The sequence below is a fragment of the Pavona decussata genome, unplaced genomic scaffold (genome assembly GCF_977016875.1).
Source record: "Pavona decussata unplaced genomic scaffold, jaPavDecu1.1 SCAFFOLD_69, whole genome shotgun sequence".
Lineage (NCBI taxonomy): Eukaryota > Metazoa > Cnidaria > Anthozoa > Scleractinia > Agariciidae > Pavona > Pavona decussata.
Genome location: NW_028145488.1, coordinates 3,261,155 through 3,276,558, shown reverse-complemented (window position 1 = coordinate 3,276,558; position 15,404 = coordinate 3,261,155). Strand labels below are relative to the sequence as shown.

Genomic DNA, 15,404 nt, shown 5'->3' with positions numbered 1-15,404 from the left:
TTTAACTTGCTCATCTTTTTCTTCTTCACTGAGGAATATATAACCACTGACAAACGCGTTTGTTAACTGAACTTGTTTATTTTGAATATTTCATGGTGTTACAATACTTTACATTGTCAAAGGCAAAGGCTGGCGAACGGTCTTTTTTCAAACTAAAAACTGACGAGCGGCGTCTTTTGCAAGGCTAAGAAAGTCTTGAGCTACCATGAAATTCAGAATTTTTTTCTCCACCACCCTTTGCTTTGGTCTGTGGTTTTCACAGCATAAGAGGCCTAAAGTCAAGTTACTAAAGGCAGATTAAAGAAGAATCAAAACTGCTCTATAGCAACAAAATTTCAGCTCGGGCCTCGATTAATGCAAGTATTAAACAACAGTACAAAAGCAACCATACCTTTGAAAAAAAGACAATACAATTACACTTACATAACCTTCACTGATCGAGTTAAACTTACAATTATTGCTCAACTACTGCGTATGTACATTAACTGTTGGAGCAGCAGGATTTTGCCGATTTGGGGCGCAATCTGATTGCTTTACGGTAACGTCATTTCCTATTTGGATTGCACAAATGTTTCCTTTGGATAATCGGTATTTTACCCTGTGTTTGACTATATTATGAAATTATTAAATAGAAAAAAAGCCCTTGAAGTTATTAACGCAACTTAGAAAGTTGCGAAAAGAAGGTCTAAAAAAATTTAAACTCGAAAGGGATTCGAACCCATGAACTCTGCGATACCGGTGTAGTGAACTACCAACTGTGCTATCAAGCCAACTGGGAGCTGATCAAATATTGTGAGTTTGTGACATAGACGTGGAGGATGAATCAATGAATATGAAGACCCTCACAGAAAGCCGCTAAGTTGCGTAAGTAACTACGAGGGTCTTGCTCTATTCAATCTTTCACCCGCAGTTGAAATATATGTTTTATATATTCATATTTATGTACACCTGGATATATGAAAACATAACTCCAGAAATATTCCTTTATGTTAGTTTTACTTATGAGATTTTAATCTTTTTTTCTTTTTTTGCATTTTTCTATTGATTCATAGTCATTAAGTAGAAAGCATACAAGGGTCATTAGCAGACATTTACATGGTTTGTTTTTCAAACCGAAATATTGGGCCATTTTTGTACAAATATTTTTCCGTTTATACATCCAAATTCTTTGTTCTCGTCCTTTTTTTCTGCTGCAAGGAACAGCCTTACCGTCTGTAATTTATTATCTCTGGAAATACTGAACATGGTCAAAAATGTATTACACAACAAATCTATAACTAGGCTTGTTGGCCGGGTAACAAAATATTACGTTTTGCAATGCAATAACTGCGAATCTTTGTCATCTTTCATCAACATTATCACTCAACGTTAGGAATATTTCCCGCAGTATCCTTTGTATTATCAGAGTGTTTTGCCTGGCTGTTCTGAAACTTAACAGACATCGTATTATTAAATGTTGACATGTGTAATCACAGTATTCAATAAACCCAAATTACCAACTGCAACTTGTGGTATAGCCCACGGGGGAGGGGGCTACTCCCATAACTTTTATGCTATATAGGTATATGCTGCTGCCAAGGGTATTGTTGAAGCAGTTAGGTCTGGGAAAGGGTATAAAAGTCGGAGAGTTTTGTTCTAGAATAGGAGGTCAATGAGAAAAATTTGGTTTGAAAAAAGGTCGCGGGAATAAAAATTAAGACTCAAGTCTAGAATGGGGGGGGGGGGGGATTTTTTGTGTCCGATCTAGAACATGGTTTGGTATAGGATAAAGGTTTCAAAGTCCCAGTGGCACATCTCCATCTAAAGCTATTCAAAACCCCACTCAGTACCCATTCCCTCTCACCCCAGGGGGAAATCACCTTAATGAAAATCTAAATTCAGTTTTGTTGTGGGGGATGGGATTTTTCAATTGTTGAAAAGTGGCCGTTTATAAGGGTTGGTCCTACAGGTTTGACTCAATCCTTTTATGAAGGTGACTCAGACTGCAGTAATTAACACTGTTTTATTCGGTTGCATGACAGATAACAGAAGAAAAGTTCACATTACTGCAACTTACCATCGTCGAAAGTTCTTTCTCCGTGATCTGAAACATTACTGAAACAGGAAAGAAAATAACACAAGTATGACCATCCGTTCACAACGACAACAACAACAACAACAAAAACACCTTTTTATAAAGGCAACCTTGAGACATTAACAAGGACACCACACCGGCTTCGAATTCGATTTCGGGGTATTGTCAGAATCTTATGAATGCTCACAGCACTGAATAATACCAAGGTGGCAGCCACGGAGAGCTGCTTTTCCCTTCTCACGACACACACACGTGTCACAAGTGGCCCTGTTATACGGATCAACTTCTCCATCCGCATTGCCGAAGATGATTTTGCATTCCTTAGCCAACAGCTCCCACAACGAGTTTATGGAGATGTAGTTAAAAACGTCACTTGTGGCCACCACTTGCAAGGACAATGTAAAGCAGTTGCTTTCGTGTTCCGCTCACGGCCTGGGCCTACCACTGCCCTAGTAAAGGGATCGTCACTCGGGAGTGGGGACAAAATTGGGTTTTATTAACAGAGCTGAAGACGTAATTTGGCCACCATAAAGTGAGATATGAGTGCTGACGTTTCGAGTGTTAGACCTTCGCTCGAAATGTCAGCACTCAAATCTTTTTACTCGGTTGATAAAAGCAAATATTCATTAATGAAGGCCAGTCACCAGGCTATCAAACTTTAGAATTCGCAGACGAAACTTAAAGATGTACCCATTACGCGAATGAAAGCCGCTCAGCTTTACGCTTCGAATTTAGGGACCTAGACTGATAGGGTTGAGAGGCTTTCAAATCCTTTAAGTTAATAAATATTAAACGGTGACTTTTACAATTAAGCCCAAACAACTTACCTCAAGTGACCAAAATTCAATGTTACATCATCACCGATCAGCACAAACGGAGCCCAGTATTTAATATCACTGAAGTTGTCAGATTCCCGCATTTGTTTCATGGTCTGCTGGAGAGCCTTACTGGCACGTTGTCCTTCCGCCAAATGCTCGTAGAAGTATCTCATAAACTGCAGAGTGGCTTCGTCACTAATGGCCCACAGTGATGCAAGGACAGAACGAGCACCAGCACCCAAAAAAGCACGCGCAAGACCCACCACACCCTCTGCCTTAATCTTCCCTCGGCCGCTATGGCCGTAGCTTAGGACAACCAATCTTGCTCGTAGTTTTACATTTAACACATCAGCCATAGTCAAAAGGAAGTCTTCCTGTTTGAGTTTTTTCTTGGCCACCGTTGGATCAGGAGACAAGAAAATTTCACCAGTTTCCACACGGCCATGGGCTGCAATGTGTACCAAGGCCACTGAGTTTAGCCTGCTCAACACTTCAGCTTTTGTTGCCTCTTTTCCAATCAGAGGTTTGATGTTCAGAATAGCACCGATCATTTCCACCTCCTCTTTGGCAGCTGGAAGCTGAAGGATTCTACTTCCTCTGCAAAGGATACCTTCCACCCATGGATCACCAACAAGCAGTCCACCAGACGTACAGTGGTACCCCTCAGGGCACTCTGTCATTAGCTTCAAACTTGTCAATGTAGGAACCAGTCGAATTGTGAGCGTTTCAGACAAGTACCTGGAATGTTGGTACAGAAGTGCAGCATAGGGAACAAAAAATAGTGGACCATCAGGAACAATGATAACTTCATCGCTTTGTAGCAGATGTGAAATCGGTCCCAGGACCACATTGGACAACGCCTTTAAAGCATCGCCTTCGCCTTCTGCAGATGCCTTTGACTTTTCATCGCGATTTCGATAAGGAACCTCTACAGATTCTCCCTCTGCTGGCCCATCCAAGGAGCGATTCTCAAACATGAATTTTTTAAAGACTCCAATCTGTTTGTATGTTTTGTGAGTCAGAGACTCCAAACTATCACTGATTTTCTTTCGCTCGAACTGGCAAGGACTTCCTTTTTGCAGCACCCAGAAGTTGAGTGAACTGGGGCCTTCAGCAAAAAATATCGTTTGCGATGGAAGGTGGCTTGAAATGGAAGAGATTGTATTCGTCTTCTCAGCAGACACTAGATGAACTGATTTTACGCCGTATTGTGATTCCATGAGATCCATCAGAGCCTGTGCACGTCCACGTTCAGCTGTAAAAAGCGCCTCCTCTGTCTTGTTCTGTAGTAACTGAACAAGCCACAAGTTGCTGTAGGAAGCCTCATGTTTGTTCCGGAAGTCGATTTTCCATCTGTCATTCGATTGAAGAAGACCCCTAAGTTCATCAAATAATCGTACACTACATTTATAAAAATCCTCAGCTGTACAAACATCGTCGAGAAAGTGATGATCTTTACCAAGACAGTCATATGCCGTTGCTTCAAGCATTTTGTTTCCAGTTTCTTTAGCGATACTAAGAGCTTTCCGATGGTACTCGATAGCTGTCTTGAAATCTCTACGCCGGAAATAAACAGTTCCAATGCCCTTATAAGCGATTCCTGCTGAGTCTTTGCTACCAATTTCTTTAACGATCCAAAGACCTTGCTGATAGAACTCCATACTTGCTTTAAGGTTACCAAGAGAGAAATAAACAGAACCAAGCCCCATATATAGAATTCCCTCTGAGAGCTTGTTCCCAACTTCTTTGGCGATATCAAGAGCTCGCTGATAACATTTGGTAGCTTTCTCATAATCCCCTTCAGAGAAGTAATCATTACCAAGCGCATCGTATGCAGTTCCTTCTGAATCTTTGTTCCCAACTTCTTTCATGATACTAAGAGCTTGCTGATGGAACTTGATAGCTGTCTTGAAATCACCAAGAGAGCGGTAAGCATTACCGAGGTTCGTATATACGCTTCCTTCTGAATCTTTGTTTCCAACTTCTTTTATGATACTAAGAGCTTGCTGATGGAACTTGATAGCTGTCTTGAAATCACCAAGAGAGTGGTAAGCTACACCAAGGTTCGTATATGCGCTTCCTTCTGAATCTTTGTTTCCAACTTCTTTTATGATACTAAGAGCTTGCTGATGGAACTTGATAGCTGTCTTGAAATCACCAAGATAGTAGTAAGCAGTACCGAGGTTCGCATATACGCCTCCTTCTGAATCTTTGTTCCCAACTTCTTTCATGATACTAAGAGCTTGCTGATGGAACTTGATAGCTGTTTTGAAATCACAAAGAGAGCGGTAAGCATTACCGAGGTTCGTAAGTACGCTTCCTTCTGAATCTTTATTTCCAACTTCTTTTATGATACTAAGAGCTTGCTGAAGGAACTTGATAGCTGTCTTGAAATCACCAAGAGAGCGGTAAGCATTACCGAGGTTCGTATATACGCTTCCTTCTGAATCTTTGTTTCCAACTTCTTTTATGATACTAAGAGCTTGCTGATGGAACTTGATAGCTGTCTTGAAATCACCAAGAGAGTGGTAAGCCACACCAAGGTTCGTATATGCGCTTCCTTCTGAATCTTTGTTTCCAACTTCTTTTATGATACTAAGAGCTTGCTGATGGAACTTGATAGCTGTCTTGAAATCACCAAGATAGTAGTAAGCAGTACCGAGGTTCGCATATACGCCTCCTTCTGAATCTTTGTTCCCAACTTCTTTCATGATACGAAGAGCTTGCTGATGGAACTTGCTAGCTGTCTTGAAATCACCAAGAGAGCGGTAAGCATTACCGAGGTTCATAAGTACGCTTCCTTCTAAATCTTTGTTCCCAACTTCTTTTATGATAGTAAGAGCTTGCTGATGGAACTTGATAGCTGTCTTGAAATCACCAAGAGAGCAGTAAGCATTACCGAGATTCGTGTATACGCTTCCTTCTAAATCTTTGTTCCCAACTTCTTTCATGATACTAAGAGCTTGCTGATGGAACTCGATAGCCTTCTCGAATTCACCGAGGCGATGGCAGGCAATACCACGGTTCATGTATGACGTTCCTTCCGAACCTTTGCTTTCAAATTCTTTGGTGATACTACGAGCTTGCTGATGGTACTTGAAAGCGATCTGGAAATCACCAAGAGAGTGGTAATAATTACTAAGGTTCACATACGGCTTTTCTGCTAACTATTTGCTTCCAACAGATTGATTCTTTTTCGCACGTTCTTGGCGTGATGTGTATCGTATTTTTCGTAATTCCCAATGTAAGACGACATGTAACGTTTGTAATTTTGGTTGTAAAATGCATAGGGGAATGGCTCATCGATGTCATGCAAGGAAATAACCATGGAATTTAGTGAGGTTGAATATATTGGCACTGAGAATTACGAGAAATATTGAAGCTAGTTGAAGACACAAACTCTATCGGCTGGATGAAAAACCTAAATAAATCACAATCAAAGTTCCTATTAAACGAAAACAGCAACGGGATTTCATGTAGATGTTTTTAAAATAATTTGGCACCCGGAAGTTTGCGGCCAGAACCCGCTGTGCGCACAGTTCCAGTGTCGTCGGATCCATGGGACGGTTTTACGACTTCTTTGACCTTGAATTCTTGCATCGACAGCAGAGCATATCACTATTCAATTGCTTGATTTTTTCAAATCATTTTGCCATTACACTAAATTCCAAGAAAATTTTTTTTTTTTTTTTTTTGGGGGGGGGGGGGGTTACCCTCTGGTGGTTTGCTCGCGTCTGCTCGCAAAGCAATATATTCCTCCATATCGTTGACATGGGACAGGGAGACTACAATCAAGGCACAAGTCTTTTGGCAAATCTGAAGACCTTTGGATTCATTTTCACCTTTTTAATTATAAAGAATAGCCTAGAAACATTCAAACCCATTGCAGTCAAGCTTCAACAGAAAGACCAGGATGTCTTCGAAGCTTGTTCTATGATTGACGACCCTCTTAAAGCAGTTCACAGGGTGAGGTCAAACAGAAGAAGAATGCCATGAATGGTTTGAGGACTTCTCTAGACTTGCTGACAAGATTGGTGCTAGAGTCTTAGCGCCAAGAATCACTGACTGGGACGTTCATTCTCCGGCTTGCGAAGAATCAAGTCACATCTCAGAAACAGGATGTCTGAGGAGCGGTTGACGGGACTTGCACTCATGCACTTGCATCATGACCTTAACGTTGATATTGACGACATCTGTACAACCTCTATTACCAGGCACAAGAGGAGGATGTTCCAAGGGTGCATACTTTACCAGAAGAATTCATGTACATGGCAAGGGGCTATGAAACTGGTGTTAAACTGATAATAACGTGTAACTGCGAGCGGGGAAGAGGGAGGGAGACTCGGAGGTCTGGGGGATATAAGTTATTTGGCGCCAAAAAATTTCAACAGTGTTTTTGAATCAAAGTGTGGACCCCCCCTCCCCCCCCCCCCCCTTCTATCAAAAATTTCTGGATCCCCCAGTGAATCGAGGGGTCCAAATATTTTTCTTAACCCAAAACTACTCTGGTACACTGTACGAAGGCAAACCGGTTCTCGAACTGAACCCCATCGGGCCATGGGTCACTTTGTGTTCCCTCCCCCTTTCGTAACTTCAAAGCCATTGAGGCTTCAGCAGTGAAACTCGGATGGTATATAGCATGTCCAAAACGGTTTCCTTTGAGTTCCACAAAGTGGACTGGTGACGTTATATCACGTGATAATTGAATCATTTGTTCTTCACAGACTCCATCTTAGATCTGCCACCTACATTTCCCGATATCTCCAAAACCGCAGAAAATCCTCAAAAATTGATCGAAACTTATTAAAAGCAATAAATAAGAACCAAATGATGTAAAATTGTAACAGTTATGAGATGAGAAAACTTGGGCAGTCAAGATATTGTTTCTATAACAACAGCAACCCACGTAAACAAACAGTTATTGTATAAAGTTGTTACCAAATAAATTTAGGAAAATTAACCAAGTTTGGTGGTGTTTGCTTTTTTTTATTTGGGAAGTTATAAGTATTCAACGCCAGCTTGGCGCTGCAGCACGCAGCCTGAATAGGGTTAAGAGTATAAGGTCTAGTCCGGATCGCTCGTGCGCTTAACCTTTTTAAATGACATTTATTCTTCTGGAAATTATAAATATGGATTCTGTTTTCTCTCCTAACAAACAGGGCCTACCAAGAATAATATACTGCTAACACTTATTTGCTTTAAAACAGAGAACCTCTATGCTTTAAAGTAAAATAAATAACAATACCTTTTGAAAACATTTTTTAAAACACTTAAAAGCTGAGAAGAGCATTTGAGAATTGCAACCAAAAATCAGCTTTTTCAATTCGAAGGAAACCTATACGAACAGGTGGATGGTGTTGCTATGGGTTCGCCACTGAGACCTCTCATGGCTAACGCATTCATGTGTAACATCGAGAAACAGCTAGAAACCAAAAAAAAGATGCCTCCCTTTTACAAACGCTATGTAGATGATACGCTTAGCGCAATGCCTGATTTTGAATCAGCCTCTGAGTTCCTAACGACATTGAACAACAGTCATCCTTCTATCGAGTTTACAATGGAGCTTGAAGAAAACGGCAGACTCCTCTTTCTGGGAATGGATATAATCAGGAATGGATGCCGGTTGGACACGAAGGTGTACAGGAAACCAACGGACACTGGGCCACTGTTACATTACCACAGCCAAGTGAACAGTAGATATAAATGGGCCTTGCTGAATACCATGCTCAACCGTGCATTCAAGCTCTCATCTACGTGGAAGCTTTTTCATCAGAAATGTGAACGCCTAAAAAAGATCTTTTCCCGACTGCGCTACCCATACAAACTTGTGATCTCTACCATCCGTCAATTCATTGATTCAAAATTATCTGAGGATTCACGTACCTAACAGCAAGTACCAGAGGCCCCAATCAGGATAATGCTGCCTTTCAAAAATTCAGAAATCTGCAGACGCAGTGCGCAGACAACTTGGAGACCTTAGTCGGAAGATCAATGTGGATATCAGCCCGGTGTACACAAGTCGGAACATCAACAAGGATGAAATAAAAGTGAGGGAAGACAAGCCACCCCTTGTAAATCAACAATGCGCTGTGTATCATTTTCAGTGTGGCCTGTGCGATGCAGGCTATGTCGGCTACACGTGCCGACACCTTCACCAGCGAATTGAGGAGCATAAGGGATCGGCAATCGGAAGCCACCTGAAGAAGCAGCACAACATCGCCCCAAATGACATTGCGCGAAGTTTTAAAATTTTAAGAAAGTGTCAAAACAAACTCGATTGTCTTATTTTTGAAATGCTTTTTATCAAAGAACTGAAACCATCACTAAACAAACAATGCGATTCTATCCGGGCTAAATTGTTTGTTTAGACCAGTTCTTACGTCATTATAACACTGTTTTTATGTCCTTTTTAAACTTTACAAATACTTATTATTGACATGTTTTATCACATTTTAGCGTTCATGACATTCTTACTGATTTTTAACTGTTTGTAAATGATATTTATGCTAAGGTTTTTATTTCTCACTCGCACTTGAAAATGGCCTCGGAGAGGTCGAAACGTCGTGACCTTTTAGCGTGTATTTTTATCACAAAATCTATTTCTAAGAAACTACTCCTTAAAATAAAGTAAATAACAATACCTTTTGAGACGTGCTTCTGAGTTCCAACAGCGTCGCATTTTCTTTGTCAATCTTTTCAAAGTTAAGGTTGTTACGTTGAAAGCAGGTAAATTCGGTGAGACGTTATAATCACAATTTTTAGTGGTACCTAATCGGCTGCTTTTGCCATAATTCATCGGAAAACTTAAACGTTTGAAAGTCTCCCAGATTTATAGTGCGAATCGGCCCTAATATGCAGCGCCAAGATGGGATGAAAGGTACCTATGTTTGTAGCCTTACCACGAAGCTGGCGGTGAATTTCTTTGGACCTCAGGGTTCTCGAGTACAACGATACTCGATTGTTACCTCACATGGTCTTTGAAACGGTTTTTGCGGTAAAAGTAGGGGTAAAATGGCGTACATTAAAGTGGTTCTCTTGTGTTCTCTTTCAACTACTGCAATCAGATAAGAATAATAAGGCATATACATATATACTAAAACTTTCTTTCACTTGTCAAATTGTGTTAATCAGTCACTGCTTGGGGAGGAAGTGAGCTGCAGAACATCCTGTTTTTTATACTGTGGAGTATAAAAAGTAGGGATGCTAATCATGTCATTTTTTATTAATTAATTAATTTATTTATTTATTTATTTATTTATTTATTTTTCGCAGGGGGGGTGTAAGGCACGTTTTGTGTGGGGACATACAAGTAATTCAGTACTGCCTTTCATTATGAAAACAACCTTACTACATCCGGGAATGTTTAAGCCCATTGACCAATCAAACTCGTCGATGAAACATCACGTGCAGTGGTTTCAAAACCCAATAAAAACCACCTCCTTATTAGTATGCAGTGTTAATTGTTTTTCTGGTATGCTACTTTGCAACGTTCACAAAAGCATAATTGTTATGAACTCTCCTGACACACGCTTTTTCAGGAATGTTTTTGAAGCCGTTCAAAAACTTGCAGCACGTATTTTATCGAGTCTAAAACCCGATAAAACACTGCTCCTTGCGTTTTAAACATTACATGAAAGAACCAAAGGATACTGCTAATCCTTGATCACACCACGTGATCGCTTCTTCAAACAGATTCAGCTCCAGATAAGCACTTGCTCCTAAAAGACATATATGATAACTTGATTTATTTTTGAGTCAAGTTAGTTTACCTCAAATTTTAGTTTCTATGTTTGCGCACATGTATCATGATCACGACAGTAAGGGATGATGAAAAAGGATCGCCATTTTGCAATACAGCTAGGGTGCGTTAGATTAACCTTATTCCGGAATAGGAATACATACAATAATTTCCATAAATTCCTCAAGAGGTTTCTGGAGTTACAAAAATACAAAATCGCTCTTAAATTATCATGTGTTGGCGAAAGTTTGCAGAAATGTCCTCCCAAATTTACTTAAAAGAGAAATCTAACAGCTATTTCGCTTATTCTTATTCTGGAATACGGTCAATCGAATGTAGCCATAAACACCAGTTTATGAACAGCCGCTAAGTCTTCGCAATAAGAGGATATAGTTTTTTAAATGATGAAACCCCCTTAATATGGACACAGAGGAGACGCGAACACTTCATACAATAAATAAGTTAATTGTAGTGATGAGGTTTATGCCATGCGCAATGTCAGACATCTGCACGACGTGTGATAAAAGTAGGGAGGTTAAAAAAAAACATGTTTCTGTTCAATCATTGACTGGCGATGTGCAGCAATACACTGTTCTTTCAGTTGAAACTACAAGGTAGCATCCTTCATAATAATACATCGTGTAATACACACTGATACAGAAAACCAGTGTTAAAAAACGGATAGAAATTGTATAAATTCCCGGCTCGTTGGCCTAATAGAGTCATGATCTATATATTAAGTTATATTTTGCAAAACATTGTTAATGGCCGTCGCTTTAAAGATTGTATGGTAGGTATCGTGGCGGTACATTTTTGCAGTTAACTCGTTACTTTCTTTTTCTTTTGTCTAGCATTTTGAGACATCTTACCTGTAACGATTGCTTTGACATCAGATGGTTGTAATTCAGTGGCAACTTTCGCATCACTTAGTGAATCCCGATAATTCCCTAAATATTATAAATAGATAAATAAATTTATTTACCCAAAGGCTGAAGCAGCTGGCAAGACCTCAGCGCTCTCTGAGACGCGAGGAAACCTAGTTGGTGCAGGACGCAGTAAAACTGGCTAAAATCAGCGCGAAAAATGTTTTCGAGAACGAGCGAAAGAGCGTCTGGAAACGAATTCAGTTACGGTACAATTCATTTTCACAACTCAGTTGTGCTAATACAGTAACTAAATAAATGCTGAATAAATAAGTAAATAAATTGAAATAAAACATCTCACCTAAACGAAAGTGCGCTGCCGCCCTGTTGCAATACAGTTTGGCTTTCAGTTCTTCATCCTTGAAGTTCACTTTAATTCCTTCCGTGTAAAAGTTGACGGCGTTACGGAAATTCCTCTTCCCGTATTCATCATTACCTTCATTCTTATAAACCTCTGCTATTGCTAAATGAAGAAAATTAAAATATAGTTATTAAAAGGCAATGGTTAAGCCCGTATGTAGCCCGTCAAACTACTTCATTTTAGTGTTGTATATTTTGTAAGCATTTTTGGCGTTGACCGTGCACAAATCACAATAGATTTTGAAATGTGTTGGAGGAAATCACCAATAGTAAGATATTCAACTGTAGTATGAAAGTTAAAAGAAAGGATTGTGAACGGTCGCGGCCCTTCCAACATAAATTGCAACACCATTGTTAACATGGCAAGGTTTCATAACCAGTCCCTCAATAGCCCAATTTCGATATATCAAAATTGTGCTATTAACTATGATGAAAAGATCTTTGGCACCGGCTTGGGAGTACTGTGTTTGTCACGCTGTGTGTGGTTTTGTCATGTTGTTTTAAGCTGTTGTGTTTTGTTGTCGCTTGCTCGTTGGTGTATTTTGTTCAGTGCTTTTTTGTTCGTTATTAAGTTGAGTGATTTGTCTGTAAGGTCATGGCAAATTGTGTGTATACATTCCCTATACTATTTTTCAGCATACATATTTTAAATTTTAATATTTTATTCTCGGTGCTCTAAGAGTAATTTGATGTTAGAGAAAAGGTACCTTGTCAAATATTTAAGCAGTTTCGACCAAAACAAGAGAAATTTCCGTGACAGTGACCCTGCAGTAACCTGAACAACGGTCAACGTTTATTTGAGCCCCAAATTATATAATCTAATGTAATTGTATAATTGTATAACCTAATGTAAATCCGGAAGTCCGGTTTTCAAGTCCCGCCTCGGCCACGCTTGTAAATAGCCAGCTGGTTTGTCTCCTGCCAGCTGGGATGTTTAGCATGTTATGTTCGATTTGATTATTATTTGTTTCCCGTTTTTTCTGAGTGGAATGCCTGTAATCTAGCTTTGGGTAGCTAAGCGCATTTCCACTATAAACAAAGCACTTTTTTTTTTAATAATGGGGAGGTAAAAGGCCTATATTATGGGGAGGGTGGTGTTGAAAATAACCACACTATAGGATTAAAGAGGACAGGGAGGGTGTTGATAAGAAAGGAAAAGAAGGCCTTTACTACACCATTTTCCATTAGCTATCATCCGTTGACTCAACGTTTTTGCAACATTTAATGTTAGTGATAACCGGGCAAGTGAGTGACGTGACTCTACCTCTCAAAGTGTCATCATCAAAATCCAAAGTATCCTCACCAACTGGTGTGACGTCACTTCCAGGTTTGGCTTTGACTTCGCTGCCTGCCATGGATGCTAAGAAAACGAATACTTTTAGGTTAAGCTTAAATAATCAGCGATACATGGACTTATTGTCAACTGTAAGTTAGATACTGGACAAAGACAAACATTCCAATATTAAGAAGAACTGTTAAATGTCACTGCAGTGTCCACTCAAACCTTGTCATTACGAACAGCATTGCATGTTATACAGCGATATCCAAGTAGAATTACGAATTATCACTAACTATGAGTACACACTTTTCATCCCATAATAAATCAGTCAAAAAAGAAATAAAGAAAAACAGACAAACAAACCATTAAAAAATAAACACACGTAAACAGTGAATGATGGAAAAAAACATGAATCCTCACCTTTCAAAGTGTCATCATCACACTTCCAAGTCTTCTCATAAGCTGGTTTGACAACATTTTCAGTTTTGGCTTTGTTTTCAGTGCTTGTCATGGATGCTGGAGGAGGATAACAAGAATCCTCACCTTTCGAAGTGTCATCATCAAAATTCAAAGTCTCCTTATCAGTTGGCGTGACGTCTTTGTTTTTACTGTTTGCTATGGATGCTGGGAAAGGCAATCGAATACTTAATCAGCACTCTAAGATTAAAACTCAGTTCTCTGTCAACTGTGAAGATTGCCATACAACATTTTCCAGTCTAAAAATGACTTCTGGTAAGAGAAAAACATGAATCCTCACCTTCCAAAGTGTCATCATCACACTTCCAAGTCTCCTCGCCAACTGGTTTGACAACATTTTCAGTTTTGGCTTCGTTTTCAGTGCTTGTCATGGATTCTGGAAGATCAAATATTTCAATTTAATCAGTATACTCAGCTTATAAGTGTAACTGTAAAATTTATATAGCGCAACTTTCCATATAAAATGATCAAGTGCACTTTTTATATGCAAAGGGAAATAGAAAATATATATAAAATCGCAGACAACAATAATTATAAAAACTTAATTAAGATAACTGAAATTAAAAACTGTACTCCACCAAGTATATGCTACGTTAAAGTCGTGTGTCTATAAAAGCTTCTTAATGTAAAAAGAACGGTTTTCCAGTCTTAAATAACTTCTCCTACGATAATAGCATGCGGAATCCTTACCTTTCGAACTGTCATCATCAAAATCCAAAGTCTCCTCACCAGCTGGTGTGACGTCACTTTCAGGTATGGCTTCGCTTTCACTGCTTGCTAGAGATGCTGCGATAGGCAATCAAACACTTAATTAGTAGTCAATAGGCGGCGGCGGCTTATCAAAACCCGGGACTGGATTTGTTTTACCCATTGACTGAGAGCTTGAAGCCTCAATGTTTGCGTGGACGTTAGATGAACAAGTATTCGAAATAAATAAAAGGAAAACAGAAAATGATAAAACATTACAAGAGATATCACACAAACAATTATGCAAATAAAAAACAGGGAAAAACAATCAACACCGAAAACCGGAAAGAGTTTGTAACTAGTTCTGGCGGATCTACGGAGGAGTTTGCTGTATCCATGGACTGAACTCACTTCTCTTTCAACTGTGAAGATTAACACTGAACAGTTTTCCAGTCCAATGACTTCTGATAAGATAATTACATGGATACTCACCTTTCAAAGTGTTATCATCAAAATCCAAAGTATCCTCACCAACTGGTGTGACGTCACTTCCAGGTTTGGCTTTGACTTCGCTGCTTGCCATGGATGCTGCAAAAACAAATACTTTTAGGTTAAGCTTAAATAATCAGCGATACATGGACTTATTGTAAACTGTAAGTTAAATACTGAACAAAGAAATATTCCCGTATTGAGAAGAACAGTTAAATATCACTACAGTGTCCACTCAAACTTTGTCATCACGAACAGCATTGCATGTTATACAGCAATATCCTAGTAGAATTACGAATTATCAGTAACTATGAGTACACGCTTTTCATCCCATAATAAATAAGTAAATAAAGAAATAAAGAAAAACCAACAAACCAACCATTAAAAAACAAACACACGAGCAACAGCAACAACAACAAACAAACAAACAAAACAAAAATCCACAGAAAGTTTCTTGCCAATCAGGCGGCTCTACACTTTGGGGAGGAGAGGGTAGGGTTTACAGTTAAGAGGCGTTTGCTATTTCTTCATCTATGCACTGAACTCAGTTCTCTTACAA

At 39.3% G+C, this 15,404-nt stretch overlaps 2 protein-coding genes and 1 pseudogene across 4 annotated transcripts in view; 1 reads left to right on the top strand and 2 right to left on the bottom strand.

The window, feature by feature from the left end:
- LOC146477808 (tetratricopeptide repeat protein 28-like) overlaps window positions 1–5,212 on the bottom strand; it is a 48,027-nt gene extending 42,815 nt beyond the window's left edge. The window contains exons 1-3 of one of the 3 annotated variants that reach the window (XR_014865328.1): window positions 2,902–5,212; window positions 2,057–2,094; window positions 429–1,430 (exon numbers count right to left, since the gene is read on the bottom strand). Coding sequence is in view for 2 of the 3 variants with exons in the window: in XM_085113191.1 (XP_084969317.1) it covers window positions 1,402–1,430; window positions 2,057–2,094; window positions 2,902–5,123 (2,289 nt within the window). In the remaining variant the exon portion in view is untranslated. Of the gene's footprint in view, window positions 1–120; window positions 1,431–2,056; window positions 2,095–2,901 lie in introns of those variants that run through there. The other 2 variants (XM_085113191.1, XM_085113192.1) reach the window with 2 other exon arrangements.
- Window positions 1–15,404, bottom strand: part of LOC146477806 (uncharacterized) — a 59,324-nt gene that overhangs the window by 38,672 nt on the left and 5,248 nt on the right. Inside the window, exons 12-19 of the mRNA XM_085113098.1 lie at window positions 14,360–14,455; window positions 13,950–14,045; window positions 13,613–13,816; window positions 13,178–13,288; window positions 11,855–12,016; window positions 11,500–11,577; window positions 10,543–10,610; window positions 9,534–9,584 (exon numbers count right to left, since the gene is read on the bottom strand). Coding sequence (XP_084969224.1) covers window positions 9,534–9,584; window positions 10,543–10,610; window positions 11,500–11,577; window positions 11,855–12,016; window positions 13,178–13,288; window positions 13,613–13,816; window positions 13,950–14,045; window positions 14,360–14,455 — 866 coding nt within the window. The remainder of the gene's footprint in view (window positions 1–9,533; window positions 9,585–10,542; window positions 10,611–11,499; window positions 11,578–11,854; window positions 12,017–13,177; window positions 13,289–13,612; window positions 13,817–13,949; window positions 14,046–14,359; window positions 14,456–15,404) is intronic.
- On the top strand, window positions 8,240–9,260 carry LOC146477807 (uncharacterized; annotated as a pseudogene).